Below are 26551 nucleotides of genomic sequence, written 5' to 3' on the forward strand. Positions count from 1 at the left end.
CTTTAAAGAGTCCCGTTCCGGTCCCCACGCAGCTGCCTTGTCAATAAGGAGCCCTTCCAAATAGAGACATTCATTTCTGGCTGCACATTTGCAGCCGCTTCTCTGAAGCATCACCAGGTCCAAAATAAAATGGGCCCGGGGAAAATCACCAGGCACATGGCCGGGGACTAGGCGGCCTTGCACCCAAAGCGGGCCGGAATGAGAGACGCCTGGGCCGCTTGCTAAAATAAAACATTAAAGACACACACACACAAATAAATAAGGTGGTGCTGGCAAGGTAAGCCTTTGGGGCAGAGGTCCAGGGTCCCGCTTCGCAGACTGAGCGGGCCCAGCCCCAATCCCGCAGGGCTGCCACCTTTTGAAGTAATGCGCATTGGTTACATCTACAGCCGACGGGCCCGACGTGAGGCCGTGACGTCCAGAGTGGCAGACCTGATCTAACGGTAGCTCTGTGTACCTCAGGCCGCTTGGACCTGGCTCATCCCAACGCCTGGCGCTTCTGCACGACCCAGAACTCTTAGAGAACCCGGCCTGCAGTGTAGGGGGCCCGAGCAGCCGGTGGAACTCCCTCCCACCTGACATTAGACAGGCGCAGGACAAAGGCTTTCCTATTCCAGGGGGCATTTGAAGGTAGTGTTTGGTTTTATGGTGATTTTCTTGTTGCTTGGGGTTATTCTCTGTGTGAGTTAATGGTATGGATACCGCATAAAATGCTAATGATTAAGCAGTATAGAAAAGCCTTAAATAGAGAGAACAGACAGGCAGCCTCAGACAAAGCTCAAGAGAATTTCTGTTTTGTGGCAGGCGGCGGGATCGTTTGTCTTCGGCCACGATCTCCTACGTTTTATCCACGCAGACACATCACACAGAGAGGCCTGCAAACATCTGGATCAGAATGCCTTCTTGGCGCTGGCCCAATGGGGCAGGTTTGGCCATTTTAGACGCCGGATTTAATGCTCTTAGGTGCAGCCCCCTCCCTTTAGGGAGTAAAGGGGCCTTTTCAGCGGTGGCTTCCAATCTGTGCACTCCCCAGTGAGGTCCACTTGGCACTTTCCTGACATCATTAAGATGTACCTTCCCCCCCTTAATGGACTAGGCTGATTTTATTCTGCTACCAAGGCTTCCCGTTGCTGCTGCTGTTGTTATGTGCCTTCAAGTCTCAAGTCGACTACGACTTATGGCGACCCTATGAATCAGTGACCTCCAAGAGCATCTGTCACGAACCACCCTGTTCAGAGCTTGTAAGTTCAGGTCTGTGGCTTTCTTTATGCAATCAATCCATCTCTTCTTTGGCCTTCCTCTTTTTCTACTCCCTTCTGTTTTTCCCAGCATTATTGTCTTTTCTAGTGAATCATGTCTTCTCATGATGGGTCCAAGTATGATAACCTCAGTTTCATCATTTTAGCTTCTAGTGACAGTTCTGGTTTAATTTGTTCTAACACCCAATTATTTGTCTTTTTTGCAGTCCATGGTATCCACAAAACTCTCCCCCAACACCACATTTCAAATGAGTTGATTTTTCTCTTATCCGCCTTTTTCACTGTCCAGCTTTCACATCCATACATTGGGAATACCATGGTCTGAATGATCCTGACTTTAGCGTTCAGCGATACATCTATGGATTTGAGGACCTTTTCTAGTTCTCTCATAGCTGCCCTACCCAGTCTTAGCCTTCTTCTGATTTCTTGACTATTGTCTCCATTTTGGTTAATGACTGTTCCAAGGTAATGATAATCCTTGACAAGTTCAATGTCATCGTTGTCAACTTTAAAGTTACATAAATCTTCTGTTGACATTACTTTAGTCTTTTTGACGTTCACTGTAGTCCTGTTTTTGTGCTTTCTGACTTATACTGCAGCTGGAAACAAATTCGAGCCCTGGACTCTATGGGGCATTGCTTCCAAACGCACTGACGTGCGGGCCCGAGATGGAAGCCAGACTGGTTTCCCTGCTTTCCAAGTGTGCTCCGAATGCTTCTTCCGTGGGATGCTTGAAGACCTGACTCCGAAGCAAGCCCCCCATCTCTCTCTCTCTCTGCTTTTTGGTGCGCCCGCCGACTAACGCCATCATTCCTCTGAAAACCGCTCCCAGCGGAACAAAGCTCAGGCCCTCGGCCCGTTTGGCTCACTACTGCCAATACTGACAGCCAGGCTTTCAGACAGGGTTCTTTCCTTACCTTACCTGGTATTGAACCTTCTGCATCCAAGGATCGCCGAGCTGGATCGCCCAGCTAGGGTCTTTAACCCCGCCAGCCCTATTTTATGTCGATCCCTCGGAGTCCTGCCTTAAGAAATGCATTTCAAAGGGCATTGGCTCTCCTCATAAGCGCCGCTGTCGGTCACTTATCTCCTCTAAGATAAGCACTGCTCATAAAAGGCTTTCCCCTTTGCACGGTTTGGTAGCGCTTATCTAGCCCTCATTGTCCTTATCTGAAACCCTGCTGCTTGCTACTGACAATAGATTTGTTTGGAAGCTCTAATTGTTCCCCCCCCTTAAACTTCTTCCCTCCCCCCCCCAAAAAAAATCACCTTCCTCCTCCAGATCGCTTTTTGCGCCAGGCGTGCAAAATGAGGATTAGAATTCAAGCCAGGGTTGCTATGCGCAGTCGCAGAAAATACGGTAAGATGATATATCTCAGGAATTTCGCTTTAATACCCCGCCCCGCCCCTCGGACGAGGGCAGCAGCAGCAGCACCCCTTAATGCACTAACTCAAGTGACTGCTGTTTCTGGATCGCCAACTACAGACTCGAGCAGCACCATCTTCGGCATGCTCACTTGGAAGGCTCACGCTCGTTTAATGGGGCGGCCGCCCCGGGGTAATATGCCGAGGGCAGCAGCCTCCTTAGGGAAAAAAGGATGCATCTCGGTTTCCTCGGGAATTACTTTGCGCTCAGATCAAAGCGTCTCACGTCCATTTCCAACACAGGATGCACACTTACGACGGGGGGAAGGCCGAAGACTCTTACCCTGGAGTAATCCCGTCAAGGCTGCTTTGGAGCGAGCGTTTCTGCCTGTCCCGTTCTGTCCAGAGGAGACCATTCAACTAAACAGGCCTCCTCTGCACAGGGGAAACGTCAGCTGGCTCGAGGCCAGTTCCTGTTAGCACAAGGTGTCCTTTCTGCCACCTGACGTGTGGAAACTGTATTGCCGGTAGGGGCATCGCTTCGCCTGCTGTAATCGAAGCACAGACACAAGCTCCTCTAGCATAATTCGAATTCCCACCAATTTACACGCGGAGGTCTCTTGAAACACAACTCCGCACCCGGCCTCCTGCGAGGCAAAAGGCCATCATCGCTTTCGGCTTGAACTCTTTGGGAGAGTCCTGAATGGGAAAAGGATGAGTACTACGTACTTCCTCTGACATGAAAAATAAAATAATTATTATATTATTATATTATTATTAATACTAATAATAGGTTAATACTAATACTAATAATAGGTTATTATTAATAATAGTTAATAATAAAAAGATACCCACACTGCCTCCCTATCCTCTTAAGGCAAAGTTATGATGTTCCTTTCATTATTTATCGCGCGCCGTAAGCTATTCATCAGGGGCCATCATTTATTCATTTTCAACATTAAGGTAATTAAATATGAGCTCACCGGGAATGAGCAGATTTGAAAAAGGACCGGGCAGGGGGAAGAGGCGAGTAGGTTGGCTGGCTGGCTAGCTTGGGAAGAGATGGGCCAGGAGAGGGAGGGGGAAGGGAGGGAGGGAGAGGACTGGTTGGTTGGTTATGGGTGGGTGGCGTTTTTTTTCTTTTTTTAAGTCTGCAATAATTGATTTGCACAGAGTTTAGTTCCCCTTAGGTGACACTTGAGAAGCAGCTCGAATTGCAGGGTCCTGACGTGTCTCCCCTCTGGGGGCAGACGGGGGGAGGGAGGGAGACAGAGAAAGAAAGAGAAAGAGCCTCTCTATCTGTCGCTTTCGCCTCTCTTCTCTAGTCAGTCGGTCCCTCCGCTTCGGAGCGACAGCAAGTTGACGTTGCCCCAGCTCAGGCTCCCGGCAAGCGCTCGCCCGCTCGCCCCAGGCCGGAGCCTCGCCTCGGCGCTCTCGCGGCGGCCGCGGCTGCCCCCCAAGCGGCGCGCGCTCTCGCTCCCCTCTGCCGCGGCTGCTTTGCTGGACGCGCGTTCCTATAGGCGCTGGAAGTATCCAATCACAAGGAGCCCGCAGGCACGCTGGGGCGGCTTTAAGCTTGGCTGCGGGAGGATCCCAAGGAAAAGTTTCCTCCGGCGGCGGCGGCGGCAGCGGCAGCAGACACGACAGCATCCGTCGCCCGGCTCCTGCGTGACGAGAGCGAGAGAGATTATAAATATTTTTTCTCCCAGCGCTGGGAAGCTCTTCCCGCTCGGATCCCTCGGCGCCGGCGTCGCCTTCTTTCTGCCCCGGGGTGCGCTGCGACGCGGCTCCGGCTTCCGCCGGGACTGTCGGGCGGGGGTGGGGCGGGGTAGGGGTGCCAGAGCAGCCCCCTCTCTTTGGGGCGCGCCCCGCCGATCTCCCCGTCCCGGCCGGCGGAGCGAGCGCCGGGTCCGCGCCCCTGCGGCTCGGGGCCACCCTCGCGAGCCCGCGCGGCCGTCGCCATGTCGATGCTGCCTTCCTTCGGCTTCACGCAGGAGCAAGTGGCGTGCGTCTGCGAGGTCCTGCAGCAAGGCGGCAACTTGGAGCGGCTGGGCCGGTTCCTCTGGTCGCTGCCGGCCTGCGACCACTTGCACAAGAACGAAAGCGTCCTGAAAGCCAAGGCGGTGGTGGCGTTCCACCGGGGCAACTTCCGCGAGCTCTACAAGATCCTGGAGAGCCACCAGTTCTCGCCGCACAACCACCCCAAGCTCCAGCAGCTCTGGCTCAAGGCGCACTACGTGGAGGCCGAGAAGCTCCGCGGGAGACCGCTGGGCGCCGTCGGCAAGTACCGCGTGCGGCGGAAATTCCCTTTGCCGCGGACCATCTGGGACGGTGAGGAGACCAGCTACTGCTTCAAGGAGAAGTCCCGGGGCGTCCTGCGCGAGTGGTACGCCCACAACCCCTACCCGTCGCCCCGGGAGAAGCGGGAGCTGGCCGAAGCCACCGGCCTCACCACCACCCAGGTCAGCAACTGGTTCAAGAACCGGAGGCAACGGGACCGAGCGGCGGAGGCGAAAGAGAGGTGGGTGCTGTTCCTCGCTAGCCCAACGGGCTGGGTGCTGCCGCCACAATGCCAAACCTAACTGGGTGCACGCGCGCGCGCATGTATGCGCCCCCCCCGGGCGAACTCATGGGGATTTGCATCCCAGCAAACCAGGAATAGGAGCCCTCTGGGAAGCAAAAAGGAGCTGTCGTGATCCAGAAAAATAAAACAGCATAGGGCACAATCCTGCCCCAGGTAAGCGCTTTTATCCCGGATCCTCAGACAGCTCTACTCAGAAGTCAAGTCCCGTTCAGTTTAATGGGACTTACCCCCGGGTCAGTCGGGATATAGGAGTGCAGCCTATAGCTACCGTTGATTTAAGTGGGAAAAGTAAAGTGGTTCACTTTGGCTGTTCGTTTCCTGCATTACTATTATTTAGAAATAAATTATGCCAGACGATCATTCCTGGCCCTTACAAGCCCCGCTGATTGAGTTAGGCTGCAGTGCTATGCACATTTACCTGGAAATAAGTCCCATTAAAAATAAATAAAAAACCTCGCATCTCATTAGACATACCTAGGTTTAGTTTGGTAGGCTAACCTCCCTTACCTGGGAGCTAGCCCCAGTGAGAATTCAGTGAGACTTACTTCTGTTAGGACTGCAGCCCAACTCGCTTGCCATGTAAATCCACAGGCCTTTTGGGCTCAGCTGTGGCTGGATCATGTTTCTAGGGGCTCTACTCAGAGTTTGCCTCACTTCTGAATTCTGTGCAAAACCTACACTACTTCCCCCTCCCATCTCGTTTGGGTGCACCCTAGAAAGGTTCTGTGTGAGGCACCCCATGAAAGAGGGCCTGCCTATCTTCAAAGCCAAATGGCTCCTTTTCACCCCCAGATTGGTGCTTCCAGACTTTGCCCTCCTCCTTTGGCCCTGAGGGAGGAAAATGAGAATCCCTCCCCTCCCTCCCCACACTTTCAGGACTCAGTCCTGTAGTTAAGCTATACTGTATAATTCTAGCATTGAGGCCTTTTCCTGAATATGAAGTTGTACAGCTCCTGGTGTGCAGCTCCAAGAAATGTCTCTGCAGTCCTGTTTGGCCTATGTGTGTACTCGGAGGTGTTTGTATTCTTTTAAGGAGCAAGGCAACTAGATGGCCAAGATTTCCTGAAGGGCGGCTGCCTTACTCTCTTGCAGCAAAAAGGAATCAAAGGGACTTGTGACACCGTAAAAGACTGATACATTTTTGAGGGCACAAGCTTCTAGGAGTCCCATTTGCCCCTCTGTTGCCCATCTCCTGTCCTCACTGGAGCCACCACAGAGCTCCCTGTGCTTAAGATGTCCTTCTGAGGCCTCAGCAACCAGGTGATGCTTCCGCACACACCCTTCCTGCAAAATCTGGCTCCATATTTAATTTACCTCCCAACGTGTAGCAGGATGAGACAGGTCAACAAAAGAAATAAGTGACCAGGAGTAATAGATGGGTGAGGGGGAGAGAAATGCTATCTAACTCTCATCTTGTTTATGGTTCTGCTTGGGTTTATTGTGGGGTCAGACGTCTCCAGACTGGCTTGTTGTGTCTCAGTTTGGCGTTAGCTGAAAACCCAAACTAACTCCCTGGTGAGCTCTGCAAGCCACAACTTCCCTTTTGGAGTAGGTTTTTAAAATAAAATAAAATGAAAGTTCTGGAGGGCAAGGAGGTAAGAAGGATGGGGGGAGCTGGAAAGGTATTTGGGCTGGGTCCTCCTAGGCCCGTTTGCTCAGAAGTAAGTCTCCCCCTGTTCAGTTATTTCGTACTCCTGAGTACGTGTGTCTTGGGAGAAGATGGTAGGCCAGGAGGTCAGCTTTTGAGTAGGCCTGCAGGCTTTTCAATATGTACACAATGGCTGTAAGCCTCAACACACAGTTATATGTGTATAATCTCAAATTCAGAAGGCCATCATGGAATTAAGGATGAATTCGGCTAACTTTCATTTTCTCCCCAGATCAGCCTTGGGTTGCAATCCTTACACATACCTACCTGGGAGTCAGCCCCATTGAACGCAGTGGGGCTTAACTTCTGAGTCAGCACTGGTAGGCTTGATCTAGTCTGCAACCATAGCTGTCTCTCTCAATCTGCTGGCCTTGTGGTAATTTATGGGAAGCTGCTGACAGAGGCTTCCTAGCCCTTGCAGACCGTGAGGGGGTTAATAAAAGGGGCAGGAGGAGTGAGGTTGTGGGGAGTCGTTTATCTTCCTTGCAGCCCCAACCACACCCTGCTTAAATTGAAGCACTTGACTTTAAGACGGTTTACATGTGTTCAGGATTAGGGTGTCAGTCCCACTGATGGCTCCCAGATCCTACCCACACAAGACTCGGAAGTAGGTACAGGAATGGCCCCCTTATAATCACAATAATTCATGCCCTATTGAAGTCCTATTGGGAGCTTATTTTCCACCCCTTTTGCATTGTGGAGTGGGGAGGATGGCCTCAGGATTTTTTTGGTCGTTTGTTTATATGGCATAGTAAGCATCAATAGACACCAGGCCCTACAGAATAAAGAGAAGGGGGAAATGAGGCCGTGCCCCGAAGAGGTCACAATCTAAATTGCCCGCGGGAAAGCTACAAAGAGAAAAGTCCACAAAGAGATGACTCTCAAATCGATTTTATGAGCCGGGTTGAGTGAAGGGTCTGCAACTGGGCGGCTGCGCTCTTGTGATGTGGGGCGAACTGGGGCAGACTGCTCAGATTTTTCAGTTGCTGAGTTGTTGTTTTTTTAACAAATCGAACCCCGGAAGACAGAGAGGTGAGAAATCAGAGTGCCGTGAGAGGCCGGGCGATCTCCTGTACCAAGATCGGGCAGAAGGTTGCCCTGCCGGCAATTAGTTAGTGGCTTGAGAAGGCGGCTGGTTCGTTGTGATGTGGGGCAAATTGGACCACAATTGCTGAGATCTTAAACAAAGGGGTCAGATGCTTCCCTAACCCCCAAAAAATAAACGTGCATTTGTCAAAAATGGGTTGCTTTGCCTAAGCTATTCGCCCACCCACCCCTGGACGACTGCTGGTCGGTAGAGAAAGGAACTAGATCATTTTTTCGGGACATTTGTAGATGCAGTTTTAAATAAACGAACAAACTGGCTTCCATAGGAGAAGCTCAAGCCATTAAGAGTGCGGGGTAGAGTTCAAAAGGCCTCCTAAATTTAATATACGTTATATGATAAATAAGTAGCTCTGTGGATCCTTATATGCTCAAGAGTTTTGTGTGTCAGGCTAAGATCCTCCGGGCACCAAAAAATCCTCACGCTTCATTGGGAGGACTTTTCCGCTGGATTGTGATTAAACGTGCCTTGGATCAGAGACTTTCCTCCCTGGATAAATGCTAGCTAATCGCATTAAAATGAAATGGGCTGCCTTCAAGTCTATCACGACTTATGGCGACCCTATGAATAGGGTTTTCATGGTAAGCGGTATTCAGAGGGGGTTTACCATTGCCTTCCTCTGAGGCTGAGAGGCAGTGACTGGCCCAAGTGAGCTTCATGGCCGTGTGGGGATTGGAACCCTGGTCTCCCAGGCTATAGTCCAACGCTCTAACCACTGGCTCACTAGCTAATCGCATGGAAGGGTGTTAAAAGGAATATAATAATGCTTCCGTTCCACCCCGTGCACTCTACTTAGGGAGTTAGCCAGAGGGGAGTCTACCTCTGAGTAAATATGTAGGATCTGCTGGCGCACCGGGCCCCCTTCTGTGCTCAGGAAGGGGTAACGTGCGAATGCTGCTGATGTAGGAGGGAGGAGGGGGAGACTCAAACAAAACAAGAAAACAAAACGCCGGCCAGTTCTAACAGCTTTCTTCATAACAAAGGAGCTACCTTTTAGGAACCGAATGCACGTTTTGGCCATCGCTGAGACTACAACGAGCTTCTCTGGCCTCCCTGCTCTCCCTCTCTGTTTGGGAGCTCTTGTGAGTGTTGTGGGAGCGGAAGTGCGCGGCTGTCGTTGAGAAAGCCAACTTGCACCTCCTCGTCTTTCTGAACGGTCCCGGGAAATGCCCAAACCGGCTGAGCATGCCGCTTGCGAAACGGGCCTTTCCTATGCGCTTCTCCTGCTGCTGTTTCTCGCGCCGGCGCCCAGACCGCCCCTTCCAGGAGGGAAAGCGAGCCTCGCTTTTGGAGCAGAGCGAACCGCCGGCGCCCTGGACGTCGGGGCCGCTGCCCGCGGAGAAGGCCCTTCCCGGTTTATGATATTTGTCGGCGCTACGAGGCGAAGGCCGGGCGGGCAGAGCCGCCTCCTTCGACATCCGTTCGGCTGAGAGAGGGTCCTGCTCGCAGCTGTCTAAACAGCGGCCTAAACGGGGCAGCTGCAGCGATGAAGCCATCGTGAAACCATTAACCGCTCGGCAGAGGAGGGCCAACATGCCCCCCCCATTATCCCGGCTTTCTTCCTCCTCCCTTGGAGCTCCCGCCGCTCCCTCCTTTACACCTGAGGCCGTGGGCACGATCCACCCAAAGCAAACCTCTTGGGAGTCCCCCCCCCCAATTTCTGTGTGAAAGATGAACCCTTAGTTCATTGTCGCATTTGCTGTTTAAGATGTTTAACTTACGTTGTTGTACACCGCTTGTTTCATTTAAATATAAGCGGGCTATAAATTGTCTAAATAACGATAAAATGAATCAATTGGATCCGAGCGGTCGTTAATTTAGACTGCAGTCCTGACCCCGCTGATCCGGGAGTAAGGCCCATTGAAGTCAATAGGACTTACTTCTGAGTAGACATCCATAGGAGTGCGTTCTCCTAGCTCACACGCCCCTGGGTCCCATCCAGCGGGCAGGTTCTCAATACATGTTCTTGGGTGCAAATGAAAAAAAAAGTTCGCCCTCTCGTTCTAATGGCGAGCCATCTCTTCCGCTCGGTATGTCTTGAGCCGGGCTACCTACCGCTCGGTGCTTCCACACTCTCGCACTAACGGGAATTGATCTAGAAGTCACCGTGTTCATAAACGCAGCCGACAGTAAGAGAGGGAGATATTTATACCGCGCCGGTTGGGTGAAAAATACCTGAAGGAATAAGGAGAAAAAAATAATCAATTTGAAGGGATGCAAGAGTCACTGAAGCCAGTGTTTGTGGCCTTCAAGTAAATATATTTGGGGGCGATAATCGGAATTCTGCACCCGATCCCCAGCGTGGAAGTCGAAACCACCGACTAGCTTCAATGACCGTCAGAGTGGGTGGATAAGTAACCTCGTCTGCCAGTTTTGGTGTGGCCGGTCTAAAGAATGGGCACTTGCGACACGTGTCCCTTTTCTCCCTCTCACAGGGAGTTGTGGAGCCCCGCAGGAAGAGCTGGCCCCCATTTTAGCGGGGCTGCTAGCGAAGGAGACGGGCTCTCCCGGTGGGTTGTTGTGCTCTTTGGCTTCCCTGGGATTAAGCCTCGCTGACCTCCACTGGTCTTCCTTTACTTCTGAGTAAACCTGTCCGGGCTGGATAATGCCAAAGGTAGAAATACAGAATTAATCCAATCTCTTTGTGAGGACTGAAACAAAAGGGTTTTCTGGTGCTTCGGATAGAAACGGGCGCTTTATAAAATATGCCGTCATTGCTTTCCCTCATTTTTCTAGGAAGCACAATCGCAACAGCCGACAGCCGACACTTTTGGGTTTCTTTATTTTTCTGCCAGGCTGCGACGTGTGGGTGTGCGCCGCGCCTGAATGTAGACACATCCCGCTGGGCTGCTCAGTTAGAGATGATCCCGGAGTAGCCCTGGTCGTCTGTATCAACCTGCCAAGCAGGAAGAATTGTTGGGTTATTTTTTAGCACCCATCAGGTGCAGATGCGTGCTGAAATGGTCGTCTGTATGCAGGGGATTGGGGTAAGGGAGAGAGAAAGGTAGAATTATCTTTTGATTTTTGTTTTCTAGGAAGGGGGCAACTTTCACTCTTTGCGGCTAAGATCCGCCAAGACCAGAAGGGGAGAAACGCTCCCAATCCTTATTTTAACATTCATCCCATGAAAGTAAAACACTTTTAACTTCGAGGGTGGGTGGGTGAGATTTCCCCCCTAGAAAATATCAGGAGCTCCGGATAGCTGATTGTCCATCCCCTGGGCTAATTTGAAATATTTGCAACCCCACCGTGATTTCTTTTGAGTGTTTTCTTTTTATACATCCTTCCTTTAAAGATATTTAGGACGCGATCTAGACACCTTTTTAAGCACTTTCGCTTTCTCAACTCCTCCCTGCTGACATTGATAGGAACAAGCCTTATCTCTTCCTGCGATTTCAAAGGAAGTTTCCGACTAGGGCTGGGACCTGCTTTTGGTATATCGAACTGTCTGAGGCTATGTTTTCACATCTTTTTTTTTTAAATTGCTTTCTAAAAATAAATAACAAGGGAGAGCGGATCTTTCAGGCTGCTTTGAAGGGCAAGAAGATCTCAAGGTGGCTTATACAATAACGGTACCATACATTATAACTGTACCACAAATGGTGCCTGTTCCTAAAAACAAAACAGAAATTTCTGAAAGCACATTAAGTTGCCCTTATTTTTTCTTTGGCTTGTGCTCCCACGCTGTAAAAACTTTGGAAACAAGTCCCATTTGATTCAAGCGTCTTAAGATCTGAGGGCGCAATTTAAGCTGATAGAAGTACCTTGACATTCAGGATAAAATCTGACTTTATCCCAGAATGCTTGTCTTGTTCCTATCCATATCATACGGAATATTCATTCTTTATCCTTCAAGCCCTGAGCACGCCTGTGTCCGGAAGTTAGATCTACTGACTGGCTTCCAGGGCAAAGAGATCAAGAGGACAGCCTTAACGCTGCAATGGTCCTGTGCACACTTACCTGGTAACAGGCCCCAGTGAACCCAAAGGGAATTCATTCTGAATAAATCAGGACCCGGCTGTGTGGCAGACCACCAACAGGATCCTATTGTATGTTTCCTTGAAAATAAGGTCAGGGAAATTTCAGTGGGGTTTCTTTTGGATGAAACGTCTTTTTGAAATCTGTGGCAGAATGTCCCCATTTGCTGTGCAGAACTGGTGCATAGAAGGTCCTTAGGATCAAGACTTCCCTCCCATTGTGGTTTAACTACGTAGCTTACTTGAGAGCAAGCTCCAGCCAAAAGGTTTACCAGGATTTAAACTTCTTGCAGGCGAGTGAGTTGCGCTGACATTTTAGAAGGGTTTTCCCTTGTATAACTGCATTTTGGAGCAGGGTGCCTGTCAGTTTAGGCTTACGGGCCAACCCCCCCTCCTTCCTTTCAGAACCAACTTGGGCTATGACTAATTTCTCTTTTCTCTGCCTCTTCCCAGGGAGAACACCGAAAACAGCAACACTTCCACGAACAAGCAGAACCAGCTGTCCCCCCTGGATGGGGCCAAGCCGCTCATGTCCAGCTCAGAAGAAGAGTTTTCACCCCCGCAAAGTCCGGATCAGAACTCAGTCCTCCTGCTCCAGGGCAACCTCGGTCATGCCAGGAACTCCGCTTATGCCTTGACGGGTTTAACGGCCTCCCAGACAACCCACGGCCTCCAAGCTCACCAGCACCAGCTGCAGGACTCTCTCCTGGGCCCCCTCACCTCCAGCTTGGTAGACTTGGGGTCATAATCTGGAGCAACTGGGATGGGGGTTTATCCCACCCTGCCCCACCGTGGTGGTGTGTAAATATGGGGACAGTGTCATGAATTTATCCCCTGCCGCCATTTTGTGTTCCCAGACCAGAGCTTACCTGGTGATTCTTAAGTGACTTTTAAAGATCTCTTTCGAAACAGTTATCCAACCCAGCCCCCCACAAAACAAGCCTTTTCCATCTCTCATTTATCCCATCATCCTCATTATGACTTAGCAGAAGCCAAAGATAACACAGAGAGCAGGCGTGCCACTTTGCCGCCTTCCATTTGTTTCCATATTTTGTAAAACGCTTGTCGGCTAGAATGACAAATGATTTCTGTTGTTTTATTTAAAAATGGCGGTCAGCATCACCCAGCAAAGTCAAGCACTTGCGTCCCCATTGGTTTTAAATAGGAGAGTTGAGCTTTGAATAAAGTGCTTAACTTTGGCTGGATTTTGTCTGTGCCCTTTCCTGCGCAGGAGGAAATAATAATAATGGTGAAAAAATATTTTAAGCAGGAGCCAGGAAGTGTCTTTACCTGGACGTAAGTCCTACTAAGGTCAATGAGACTTACAGAACAATCCTATGCATATTTACTCAGAATTCACTTAAATGGGGCTATCCTCCAAGCCTGCCTAATATTGCAGCTTTACTTTCTAGTAAGTGTGCTTAGGGCTGGTTTGAATTCTTAGGGAATAAGAGACTGGGAAGAGAGGGATAGTGTAACAAAATCTTTTTTATTTTGAAAGGTTGGAGATTGGGAGAGGGCGAATTAAGTTTACATTTTTCTTCTCGGTCAGATGTAGTGTTCTGAAAAATATTTTGAAGTAGCTTAAAAACTGGAAAAAATGATGATGCAGTATTAGGTGAGGAGTGTAAGTGCCTATGTCTTAATGCAGATGTGTGAGGCCTTTTTATGTTAGAGTAAATTTTAAGTGTGACCGTACATTCATGTCAGTCATTTTTATGTTTGTGGTGAATTTAAGAAATGAATTGGTGCGACTCCTCTTTTTTTAAACCAAGAAAAACACTACCAAAACACAGTGGCAACAAAAGTAGGAACAATTTATCTGGACATTTATGTACCATAATCCACATCTTTTTTATAGGTTTTCTTTCTGTATGTCTCACTTTCTCTTCCCCTCCCCCCCAGTTTGGCTTGCAAAAATATACAGAAAAAACAAACTGGCAATTTGATTTTTGTTACCAATAGTAGCATGTGCTTTTTCTTTCCAGGTTTCTTGTACCCAGAGAAGTTTAAATTAAATCATGATCAGAAGACAGAAAACACAAAAGACTAATTTTTTTATTTATTTATAAATGGATAATAGGCAGCCTGTATCTTTGACACCCACCCTCTCTAGGCTTAAAGGTTACTGAAGATGGGGTTTTAAATCTATTTACTCCCAAGTAATCTCCTTAATATTTCAGGGGAGGGTTTGGGAGGGAAAGGAAGGGAGTTAAAAGCCAAATTAAATGGTCCTTCTCTCTTAGGGCAATGATCCTCTCTACAGTAGTGATTGTTTCCAGAATCTTCCCTTCTCCCCCACACACTTTAAAAGAATTGATAGACCCTGTGTTCAGAAAGCATTCATCATTAGAGAGAATAAACATTACATGGCAACTGTGTGAAAACTGGACGTGAAGACAGTTTAATTAAACACCTTCATGCCTCCATTGATCTCGATGGGAGACTCATTGAGTTATATGCAGACTGGAATGACACCTTGTGAAACCAGTGGGTCATTCAGCAGGATTGTAAGCATGTTTACTTCGGAAATAGGTCCTGGTGGAATCTACTTCCTAATAAATGCGCTGTTCAAAAGTACGTGGAAGTAAGGCTGCACTCCTTTTCACACTTACTCTGGGCGGTGAGGAGTACGGGAAAGTACTCTTGAGTACCATGGGAACTACTTCCAGAAAAAGATGCTTTGGAGGAAGCTGCAAGACCCTCTGAATTTCGACGGTGATTACTCTCAGCATATTGCGTTTTGGATTGCAGCCTTGAATGGGCTTAATTTTAGGAATGCAGGGAACTGCCTTATACTGAGTCAGACCATTGGTCCATCCAGCTCAGTACTGTCTACACTGATGGGCAGAGGCTTTTTGGGGTTTCAGGCAAGGGTCTCTCCCAGCCCTACCTGGAAATGCTGGGGATTGAGGCTGGAACCTTCTGCATGCAAAGCAGATGTCCCACCACTGAGCTATGATAGTTTGCTGGATTCTGTCCATTTGATTTGGTCCAGTGATGGATGCTACCCCAAAATCTGCAATTCCAGCACACAAAAAGCTGTCCTGCAAAAGTCCAGTTCGGAATGAATGGAGTGAACTGCACAAAAGCAATTTCAATTAATTGTACTCGGGAGACTTTCCCTGTGGATTGCGGTCCAGGGGAGGCCAGCTTAAGGCTGCAATTCTGTGTGCACTTACTCAGGAGTAAGCCTCACTGAATGCAGTAAGACATGCTTAAGGGGCCTTCCCTCCCCTTACTGTGGAGCACATTTGAGTGGGGGACAGTCTTGCCCACTTCTAGAGTTTCTTTCTTAGAGAAGACTCGGCTGCCCTGGTATTCATATCTTGATGTTTGTGGGTTTTTTTTAAAATGTGAAAGGTCTTTTGGCCTCTGCATTGAGCTTTTAAAATGGCACAATTGGTTTTTAAATCATTGGCATGGAGGTGATCCACTGGCAACCCCCCCCCAAATGTGTTTCCAAGTAAGATTCAGTGGGACTTGCTTCCAAGTAACCAAAATGGAGACAATAGTCAAGAAATCAGAAGTAGGCTAGGACTGGGAAGGGCAGCTATGAGAGAACTAGAAAAGGTCCTCAAATGCAAAGATGTATCACTGAACACTAAAGTCAGGCTCATTCAGACCATGGTATTCCCGATCTCTATGTATGGATGTGAAAATTGGACAGTGAAAAAAGTGGATAAGAGAAAAATAAATTCCTTTGAAATGTGGTGCTGGAGGAGAGTTTTGTGGATACCATGGACTGCGAAAAAGACAAATAATTGGGTGTTAGAACAAATTAAGCCAGAGCTATCATTAGAAGCTAAAATGATGAAACTGAAGTTATCATACTTTGGGCACATCATGAGAAGACATGATTCACTACAAAAGATGATAATGCTGGGGAAAACAGAAGGGAGTAGAAAAAGAGGAAGGCCAAACAAGAGGTGGATTGATTCCATAAAGGAAGCCAGAGACCTGAACTTACAAGATCTGAACAGGGTGGTTTACAACAGATGCTATTTGAGGTCGCTGATTCATAGGGTCGCCATAAGTCGTAATTGATCTGAAGGCACATAACACACACACAAGCATACTTACGAGTTTAATCTTTGCAGCTCATCACATTTAGCCTGCAACCCTATAACACACTTAGGCTGCAATCCAATACACACTTACCTGGGAGTAAGTCCCATTGAACCCAATGGAGCTTACTTCTCAGTAGACATGCATTGGATTGCAGGCTTACTTGGGAGTAACTCTCGTTGAACTCTGTTGGGCTTATGCTGCAATCCTCCACATGCCTACTTGGAAGTATCTCAGAAATGAATCTTATGACTCTGAATAAGGTTTGTAAGTGGATTCTGGACCTCATCCATTACAACTCTTGACTGGAAGCTAAGGACTGGAGAGGGGGAGGCATTCCTTTCCTGAAGCAAAGGACCTGTCTGATCAACAGAGGAGGTCTAGGGTTTACTTCAGCCAATTTGCAGCTTGGTTTAGGGCATTTTTACTCAAAAGTCCTACTGTGTTCAGTGGATCTTACTCCCAAGTAAGCCTACACAGGATTGCAGCTGTATTTCTCTTTTGATTTAAATTGAAGTCCTTAAGCTTAACTTTTCAACATTAAAAATAGTTCCCAAGGCTATGATGCTGGCCACTTACTCGGAAGTAACCTATATTCCAAGCAAGGAGTCTCCCCCTTACGTGAAGTGTCATGTCTAGAACCATCCTTTTCCTTGGAAGCAAATATTCTGGGCTCCTTTTGGGAGGAAGGGCAGGACATAACATTTAATAAATCTCACTTTTTTTCAATGGGACATCTGGCCAAAGAGGCGCGCATAGGGCTGTGGCCTTAATCTGCTGTGTGTTTTACATTTGGGTTTTTTTTAAAAAAGTGTTATCCAAAACTTTTCTTTCCAAAGACAGGGTTTAAACTCCAGTCTCTTAGGGCCAGCTGCTTATAGCCATAGTGGCAGAAATGCAACAGTAGAGCTGGTTTTATGGAATTATTATAAGCATTTTTGTGGGAGGAGGGCAACTCTTCTCTCACGCCCCCATCCCATTTCTCCTTTCCACCCCAATTTTATTCCCAGTTCTTCCTTAGAACTAATGACCCTTATCTCCCCTGTTAGTGTTTTGCATCATTAAGTGCATGTTTATCTAAGTCCTTGCAATGTTTACTCTCCAGGTCTTGGGTTGTGGAAGGATTAGTCGGTGCTAGCGTGGGGGGGGGGAGGAGGGGAGAAAAGGGTGCATAGTTAAACCCACACATTCTTTTTTTTTAAATCACCACAATAAATAGGCCGTCCAAAGATAGCTTCCAGTGACCCACAGCCTGCAGCAGAAAGTGTGAAGCAAAATGAATTTCAGCACAGGAGCTACAACCGGTGGGCCTCGACTCTGATTCAAGCAACACACAAATCTAGATGGAGGGGAGGATGCCATCTTAAAGCTATGGACCCACTGCTAGCTATACTGGTTTCAGTGCATCTCCATCTCTGTGTTGTGAATCCCAGTGCACATAACATCAGTCAAACTCCGCCCCTTTTTACCCCAAAATCTGGGATTTTTGAGATCAGGTTTCACTCTGACTTCAAAACTGGTCAGTCATCGCCACCCTGCTCTGCCCACTGGTGTGGACATGGAGTCAATATAATATAAAACTAATCCAAGGATAAAGATGTTTACAGCTGGGTGCAGGTTTGCTTCAAACCACATGCAGGCAAAGTGGTCTCCTTGCTTTTTAAGGAGCTAGCGTGCACATACACAATTATTTTCTCATCTTTTTGTCTGCAAGGGAAGAGGAATTTGCTTTTGTGGCAGTGCAGCATTTCTGCCCTACATTTAGGATGTGGCCATCTGGAATCAGTTCCTGCTTGCCCTAGGGGACTGGATGCAGAGCTTAAGGGTCAGCTGAAAACACCCCCTCACCTTTGCTTGCCAAACTGTCCTCTTATCGCTCTGCTTTGTGTGTGCCTGAATGTGTGTGCTCTTCCAAAGAAACAGGGTTAATTACGGTAGAGTGTCTCCACACAATGGATGCCTACAAAGCAGTGGAGGATGGTGGCTTCTATGTCAGCAGGGCAGCAATTCTGCTCCTTGCAAGTTCAGACTAAAACCCGGAGTGGATTCCATGCCCCGCTGACATTGGAGCCGCCAGCCTCCACTGCTACAAAGGCCTGAAGGGGAATGATTCTGTTCTCTTATGGACCCCGGCTGAAAAATAACTACCTAGGACATCTGTCAGTATTTCAAACCCCATGTTTGCTTGCAGCAACCAATGAAAATAATAAGCAGTATAATGTTGTGAGGTAGTCCAGACTATCTCAGTAATATCATCACTGGTATTACTAATAGGTACAATCCACACAATGTTGTGTACTTCCAGGAGCTTACTGTCTTTTCCGTGGGACTTAAAAACTGCTTGTCTATGTCTCTGGGTGGTGTGTCTTTATGCATGGTAAAGAGAAACATTAACATGATAATGTAAGGCAGCTATGGCCATACTACCCTGAACACGCCGGATCTCATCTTGGAAGCTAAGCAGGGTCAGGCCTGGCTAGTTATTGGATGGGAGACCACTTGGGAATACCGGGTGCCGTAGGCTTAGAGGAAGGCAATGGTAAACTACCTCTGAATACCTCTTACCATGAAAACCCTATGAATATGTCCAAAAAGATTCATAGCGTCATCATAAGTCGTAATTGTCTTGAAGGCATATAACAACCATGTAAGGCAGAGGTGGGACAGGTGTGGCCCTCTACTGCTGCCTTTGCCAGCCTGGTGACCTCCAGATGTTTTGAACTACAGCTGTGCTCAATGCGGGTTTGTGGGACTTGCAGCCCCAAACATCAGGAGGGCACCAGATGTTGCTGGACTACAACTCTCCTGCTTCCTGATCGTTGGCCATGGTGGCTGGGGCTGATGGGAGTTGGAGTCCAACAACATCTGTTTTCTTTCGACCTGATGAACCCTTCCAACGGGCTTTTTGAAAACAAGATACAAGAAATCTACTCTGGTGGGAAGAGAAGTTTTTCTTTCTTTCAGCATCAGATCTGAGGACCTGCAAAAGAAGTTTAAGGGCAAGAATTGAGTTACTAACTATGTCCTCATCAAGCCATTCTCTTCAACCCTAAGATCTCACTCGTGGTCAGTCAATACCAGCTCAGACCTCACATACAAAATATTAGGATCTCTCCCCTCCCCCCCATGTGCATCACTTCACACTTGCTTACACTGAATTGCATTTGCCATTTTACTGCCCATTCACCCAGTTTGGAGAGTTCCTTTTGAAGCCCCTTGCATTCCCTTTTAGTTTGAACCATCTTGAACAATTTGGTCTCTTCAGCAAACTTGGCTACCTTGCTGCTCACCCCAAACTCCAGCATAGCCCTATGTAACATATCTATTCAGAAGAAAGCCCCATTGAATTCAATGGGACTGACTTCCTACAAGTATTGTGACCTCACTTGAGCATTGTGGCTCCACAATAGGCTCCACGAGCTAGAGGGAGCCCCAGCTGATGAAGCGTCAAGGCCCCAGCTGACAAAGCGTCAAGGCGAGTTAAGCAGCAGAGCGAGTTCGGCAGCAGGGCGAGGAGGCCAGGGCCCCCCACTCTGCCCGTCTGTTCCCTGACCTCAACTAAACCGCAGTCTCCAACCCATTGATGTAATAAACCTTAAACAAAACTATGCAGGTAAGAAGCCAGCAGGGGTGTGGGGGCTTTCCAGTGTTTTGCACCGCCTGCAGCATGTACGACTATCTGCCTGTTGGACAGAAGTCGTGGGTGTGCTCTCGGTGCAATGAGCTCCTGGCTCTCCGAAAACGACTTCATTTCCTTGAGGCCAAGGTGGCGGACCTGGAAAAGCTGAGAGAGGCAGAGAGGTGTGTGGAGGAGGCCTTCAGGGACGTTATAGCTGTGTCCCACTCCAACAATGATAGCTCTCCTGCTATCATGGAGAACGATGATCTCAGGGAAGGACAGCATCCAGCTGAGGAAGAGGGAAACGATCCCTTAGAAGGGACCCATTCCTTGGGGGATGAGCAGCTATCCTCTCGTGCCGAGGATATATCTCCAGGGGGTGGAGGGATCCTTGTAGTGGGTGATTCGATCATTAGGAACATAGACAGTGGGGTGTGTGATGGGCGTGTAGACCGCAAGGTGTTTTGCCTGCCTGGTGCGAAGGTTGCGGATATTGCCCGTCATTTAGATAGTTTGGTAGACAGTGCTGGGAAGGAGTCAGTGGTCGTGGTGCACGTTGGCACTAACGACATGGGGAAATGCAGCCGTGAGGTCCTGGAAGCAAAATTTAGGTTGCTAGGTAGGATGCTGAAAGCCAGGACCTCCAAGGTGGCTTTCTCTGAAATGCTACCGGTTCCACGCGCAGGACCAGCCAGACAGGCCCAGCTTCGCAGTCTCAATGCGTGGATGAGACGATGGTGTCGGGTGGAAGGGTTCGGATTTGTTAGGCACTGGGGAACATTTTGGGACAAGCCGGGCCTGTACAAAAGGGACGGGCTCCACTTGAACCAGAATGGAACCAGACTGCTGGCACTTAAAATTAAAAAGGTAGCAGAGCAGCTTTTAAACTGACTGAGGGGGGAAACCCAACAGGAGCTGAGAAAGGTCCAGTTCGGAATAAACCTCCCCCCTGGGATAAAAACCAAAGAAATGATGAAATTTTAAAAGGGGTAGGCCTAGAAGTAGGCATTGTGAGAGCAGGGGCACAGGATATAAATTCAGAAGAGCAAAATTACCACAGGCCTAACCACAAGTGCCAAAGACACTTGAAGAGAGACACTGCTTACAAGTGCCTGTACGCTAATGCTAGGAGCCTCCGAACCAAGATGGGAGAACTGGAGTGCTTGGTCTTAGAGAAGAGCATTGATATAGTGAGCATAACCGAGACCTGGTGGAATGGAGAAAACCAGTGGGATACGGTTATCCCTGGATATAAACTATATCGGAAGGACAGGGAAGGACGTATTGGTGGCGGAGTCGCTCTATACGTGAAAGAAGGCATTGAATCCAGCAAGCTGGAAACCCCAAAAGAGGCAGACTCCTCCACAGAATCGTTGTGGGTGGTGATACCGTGCCCCAGGAGGGACTTAATACTGGGAACGATCTATCATCCCCCTGATCAAAATGCTCAGGGAGACCTTGAGATGAGATATGAAATTGAGGAAGCATCCAAACTAGGAAAGGTGGTAGTAATGGGTGACTTCAACTACCCAGACATAGACTGGCTGCATATGTGTTCCAGTCATGACAAAGAAGCAACGTTTCTAGATATTCTAAATGACTATTCCCTAGATCAGTTGGTCATGGAACCGACCAGAGGGACGGCAACCCTGGACTTAATCCTCAGTGGGGACCGGGACCTGGTGCGAGATGTAAGTGTTGTTGAACCGATTGGGAGCAGTGACCACAGTGCTATTAAATTAAACATACATGTAACTGGCCAATTGCCAAGAAAATCCAACACGGTCACATTTGACTTCAAAAGAGGAAACTTCACAAAAATGAGGGGATTGGTAAAAAGAAAGCTGAAAAACAAAGTCCAGAGGGTCACATCACTCGAAAATGCTTGGAAGTTGTTTAAAAACACTATATTAGAAGCTCAACTGGAGTGCATACCGCAGATCAGAAAAGGTACCGCCAGGGCCAAGAAGATGCCAGCATGGTTAACGAGCAAAGTCAAGGAAGCTCTTAGAGGCAAAAAGTCTTCCTTCAGAAAATGGAAGTCTTGTCCAAATGAAGAAAATAAAAAAGAACACAAACTCTGGCAAAAGAAATGCAAGAAGACAATAAGGGATGCTAAAAAAGAATTTGAGGAGCACATTGCTAAGAACATAAAAACCAACAACAAAAAATTCTATAAATACATTCAAAGCAGGGGACCATCTAGGGAGACAATTGGACCCTTGGATGATAAGGGAGTCAAAGGTGTACTAAAGAACGATAAGGAGATTGCAGAGAAGCTAAATGAATTCTTTGCATCTGTCTTCACAGTGGAAGATATAGGGCAGATCCCTGAACCTGAACTAACATTTGCAGGAAGGGATTCTGAGGAACTAAGACAAATAGTGGTAACGAGAGAGGAAGTTCTAAGCTTAATGGAGAATATAAAAACTGACAAATCACTGGGCCCGGATGGCATCCACCCGAGAGTTCTCAAAGAACTCAAAGGTGAAATTGCTGATCTGCTAACTAAAATATGTAACTTGTCCCTTGGGTCCTCCTCCGTGCCTGAGGACTGGAAAGTGGCAAATGTAACGCCAATCTTCAAAAAGGGATCCAGAGGGGATCCCGGAAATTACAGGCCAGTTAGCTTAACTTCTGTCCCTGGAAAACTGGTAGAAAGTATGATTAAAGCTAGATTAACTAAGCACATAGAAGAACAAGCCTTGCTGAAGCAGAGCCAGCATGGCTTCTGCAAGGGAAAGTCCTGTCTCAGTAACCTATTAGAATTCTTTGAGAGTGTCAACAAGCATATAGATAGAGGTGATCCAGTGGACATAGTGTACTTAGACTTTCAAAAAGCGTTTGACAAGGTACCTCACCAAAGGCTTCTGAGGAAGCTTAGCAGTCATGGAATAAGAGGAGAGGTCCTCTTGTGGATAAGGAATTGGTTAAGAAGCAGAAAGCAGAGAGTAGGAATAAACGGACAGTTCTCCCAATGGAGGGCTGTAGAAAGTGGAGTCCCTCAAGGATCGGTATTGGGACCTGTACTTTTCAACTTGTTCATTAATGACCTAGAATTAGGAGTGAGCAGTGAAGTGGCCAAGTTTGCTGACGACACTAAATTGTTCAGGGTTGTTAAAACAAAAAGGGATTGCGAAGAGCTCCAAAAAGATCTCTCCAAACTGAGTGAATGGGCGGAAAAATGGCAAATGCAATTCAATATAAACAAGTGTAAAATTATGCATATTGGAGCAAAAAATCTGAATTTCACATATACGCTCATGGGGTCTGAACTGGCGGTGACCGACCAGGAGAGAGACCTCAGGGTTGTGGTGGACAGCACGATGAAAATGTCGACCCAGTGTGCGGCAGCTGTGAAAAAGGCAAATTCCATGCTAGCAATAATTAGGAAAGGTATTGAAAATAAAACAGCCGATATCATAATGCCATTGTATAAATCTATGGTGCGGCCGCATTTGGAATACTGTGTACAGTTCTGGTCGCCTCATCTCAGAAAGGATATTATAGAGTTGGAAAAGGTTCAGAAGAGGGCAACCAGAATGATCAAGGGGATGGAGCGACTCCCTTACGAGGAAAGGTTGCAGCATTTGGGGCTTTTTAGTTTAGAGAAAAGGCGGGTCAGAGGAGACATGATAGAAGTGTATAAAATTATGCATGGCCTTGAGAAAGTGGATAGAGAAAAGTTCTTCTCCCTCTCTCATAATACTAGAACTCGTGGACATTCAAAGAAGCTGAATGTTGGAAGATTCAGGACAGACAAAAGGAAGTACTTCTTTACTCAGCGCATAGTTAAACTATGGAATTTGCTCCCACAAGATGCAGTAATGGCCACCAGCTTGGACGGCTTTAAAAGAAGATTAGACAAATTCATGGAGGACAGGGCTATCAATGGCTACTAGCCATGATGGCTGTGCTCTGCCACCCTAGTCAGAGGCAGCATGCTTCTGAAAACCAGTTGCGGGAAGCCTCAGGAGGGGAGAGTGTTCTTGCACTCGGGTCCTGCTTGCGGGCTTCCCCCAGGCACCTGGTAGGCCACTGTGAGAACAGGATGCTGGACTAGATGGGCCACTGGCCTGATCCAGCAGGCTCTTCTTATGTTCTTATGTTCTTATTGTGGGTAGCCAGCTCTGGCTCTGTGAGGTGGCTCAGCTGTGAAGGTGGAAAACTGAGTTCCCAACTCAGCCCTTGGGCAGAGGTTCAGCTCCTCAGTTAGAAGTTAGAGTGAGCCTGGGAGTTACTACAGATTCCAAGTGAGGAACAAGAAGTTCCAATAGCTGAAGTTGGGTGCAATTCAGCCAAGGCTGACTCTTGGCTACATATATTCAAAGTCAGCTTGTGGGAAAGCACAGGGGTTTATAGAATGTTCCTTGTGATTATCTCCCCCTGTGTTCAGAACCTCTCTCTCTCTCTCTCTCTCTCTCTCACACACACACACACACACACACAGAGAGAGAGAGAGAGAGAGAGAGAGGGAGAGCTCCTTTCTCAAAGCAAAGGGATTTGTGTTTTTGGCATGCATACCTAGTTCATAGTTTCATTTATTTCATATAACAGTTAACCACTCGGCCAATAAAATATGTGAGCTGGCATGAGCACAGAAGGCACAATGACGGGGACCCAACAAGACACCCTTTCTAGATGGCGCCTCCTAGTGGGGAGCTGAGGAATCAGCTTGTCTCTTCTCATTACAAAGCCAAAGCTATCAGAGAAATTCATTCATTAGCAGGTTAACATTTATTTTGAGAAATCAAAGCAAACACAGACACAATCTCAGTAAATACGCAATGGAAAGAGTAAGAAGCTGAAACAACCTTCACTTTGGATTCTGTCAGCATTGCGGCATAAGACTGCAATCCTGTGTACTCTTAGTTGGGGCTGTAATCCTACACCCATTTATGGGGGAGTAAGCCCCACTGAATCCAGTGGGACTTACTTCTGGGTAGACATGTACAGGACTGTACTCTTCATCTCTGTGCAGACTAATTCTAGGCATGTTCACTTGGAAGCAAGTCCCACATAGCTCAATGACGTTTACTCTCAAGTGATAGGATTGCAACTATATCACTTAGTAAAAGGTACCAAAAATCAAAGAGATTGTAGTCATTTAAAGGCTAGCAAATTTATTATGGCATAGGGTTTCATGGACTCAAGCCCACTTCTTCAGTGGCATGAAGTGAAATCTTAGTTGGCAGGTATACAAAGGAGAACACTGTAGAGTGGGAGCTGATGGCAATGAAATGCAAAATATTAGTTAACAATAACTAGAATCACAGAATTGTAGACTTGGAAGGGGCCTCTAAGACCATCAAGTCAACCCCCTTGCTCACTGAAGGTATCCAATTTAAAGTATATCTGATAGGTGGCTGTCCAGTTGCCTCCCAAATGTCGGAGAGTCGTGATGCTGGGAACGGAGAGTTCTGAGTGAGCTTATGTGTGTGTTTGCATCTTTGCTAAAAATTATACCTTCCCTGCAAATGAGTCAGACAGAGACTTTAAGCTTTAAAATAAGAAATAACTACTTTATTCTGGAAGTACATACTTGATAGAAAAGAGTCCTATATCTAGCTAACTAGCTAAGCTGGAGCTGCAAACACTGAGCCCAGTGCTTGCCCTCATGCTTGGAGGAGAGGGAAAGAAAGAAGTAAGAAGGAGGGAAGGAACTGGGATCAACATCCTTTGCATATCTGTCCAGCAGGAAGGAAGAGACAGCAGGAGATCAAAGGACAGGTATAGCCTAGCAACCAGGAAGGTCTCCTCTCTAGCTACCCTTTATAACCCCATGCAGCCTCAACCCACAAGTTGGAGTTGAACCACATATATTCCAACACTGAATGCCTCCAGTGTTGGAAAGCCCACCACCTCCCTAGGTAATTGATTCCATTCTCATACTACTCTCACAGTTAGGAAGTTTTTCCTGATGTTCAGTCAAAATCTGTCTTCCTGTAACTTGAGCCCATCATTTTGTTTCTGGGATAATCACGAAGAGATCCTGGCCCTCCTCTGTGTGACAACCTTTCAAGTACTTGAAGGGTGCTGTCATATCTCCCCTCAGTCTCCTCTTCTCAAGTTTAAACATGCCCAGTTATTTCAGTCTCTCCTCGTAGGGCTTTGTTTCTGGTCCCCTGATAATCCGTTTCCCTCATCTGAACCTAGTTTGTCTGCATCCTTCTTAAAGAGCGATGTCCAGAACTGGATGCAGCACGCAAGTTGAGGCCTAACCAGTGCCAAATAGAACTAGAAATATATGTTATAGGCAGATCTTTAACCTTTTACTGAGGCAGATTGGTGATAATTGCTGAGAAAATTGTGTTAACACCTGTTGAGGAGCAGAGAACCATTTGCAAGAAACAGCAGTAAATAGCACAGATATCCTAGCATTGGTAAATTAATGAACACATGCAGTGTGATAAAAATCCTACCTGGAAGTAAATCTCATTGAGCCTAGTGGGGCTTACTTCTGAGCAGACATATATCAGATTATAAAGCATCCACCACGGTAGACAACTGAACCATTATCATCATCATCATCATCATCATCATTTATACCCCATCCTTTTTCCAAACTGGAACTCAAGGTGGCTTCCAGATAAAAGTAAGTACATATCATTAAGAACATATAAACATATAAAACATATAAACATATAAAAATCAGCATTAAAACAGAATTAAACCATGAAGATGTTAAAACCAATTAGCCATACACTTAAAATACTGCAACCCAGTTTAAGACCATACAAGTAAAACAATAACATACAGCACCCTCTTCAATCACTACCCTTAAAGCCTTCAGTTCCAAAGTCCTGCTGGAAGAAAAAAGTCTTTAGCTGTTGGCGGAAGGACTGCACAGAGGAGGCCATTCTTGCCTCCCTAGGGAGGGAGTTCCAGAGCCTAGGGGCAGCCACCGAAAAGGCCCTGTCTCATGT

General features: G+C 47.5%; 1 protein-coding gene across 1 annotated transcript; it reads left to right on the forward strand.

The window, feature by feature from the left end:
* The first annotated feature begins 3947 nt into the window (after positions 1–3947).
* On the forward strand, positions 3948–13985 carry SIX1 (SIX homeobox 1). Its single transcript, XM_061612419.1, has 2 exons — positions 3948–5145; positions 12392–13985. The coding sequence occupies exons 1-2, from the start codon at positions 4586–4588 to the stop codon at positions 12684–12686; spliced, it is 855 nt and encodes a 284-aa protein (XP_061468403.1). The 5' UTR covers positions 3948–4585; the 3' UTR covers positions 12687–13985.
* The last annotated feature ends 12566 nt before the right edge of the window (positions 13986–26551 follow it).

The sequence above is a fragment of the Rhineura floridana genome, chromosome 2 (assembly GCF_030035675.1).
Source record: "Rhineura floridana isolate rRhiFlo1 chromosome 2, rRhiFlo1.hap2, whole genome shotgun sequence".
NCBI lineage: Eukaryota > Metazoa > Chordata > Lepidosauria > Squamata > Rhineuridae > Rhineura > Rhineura floridana.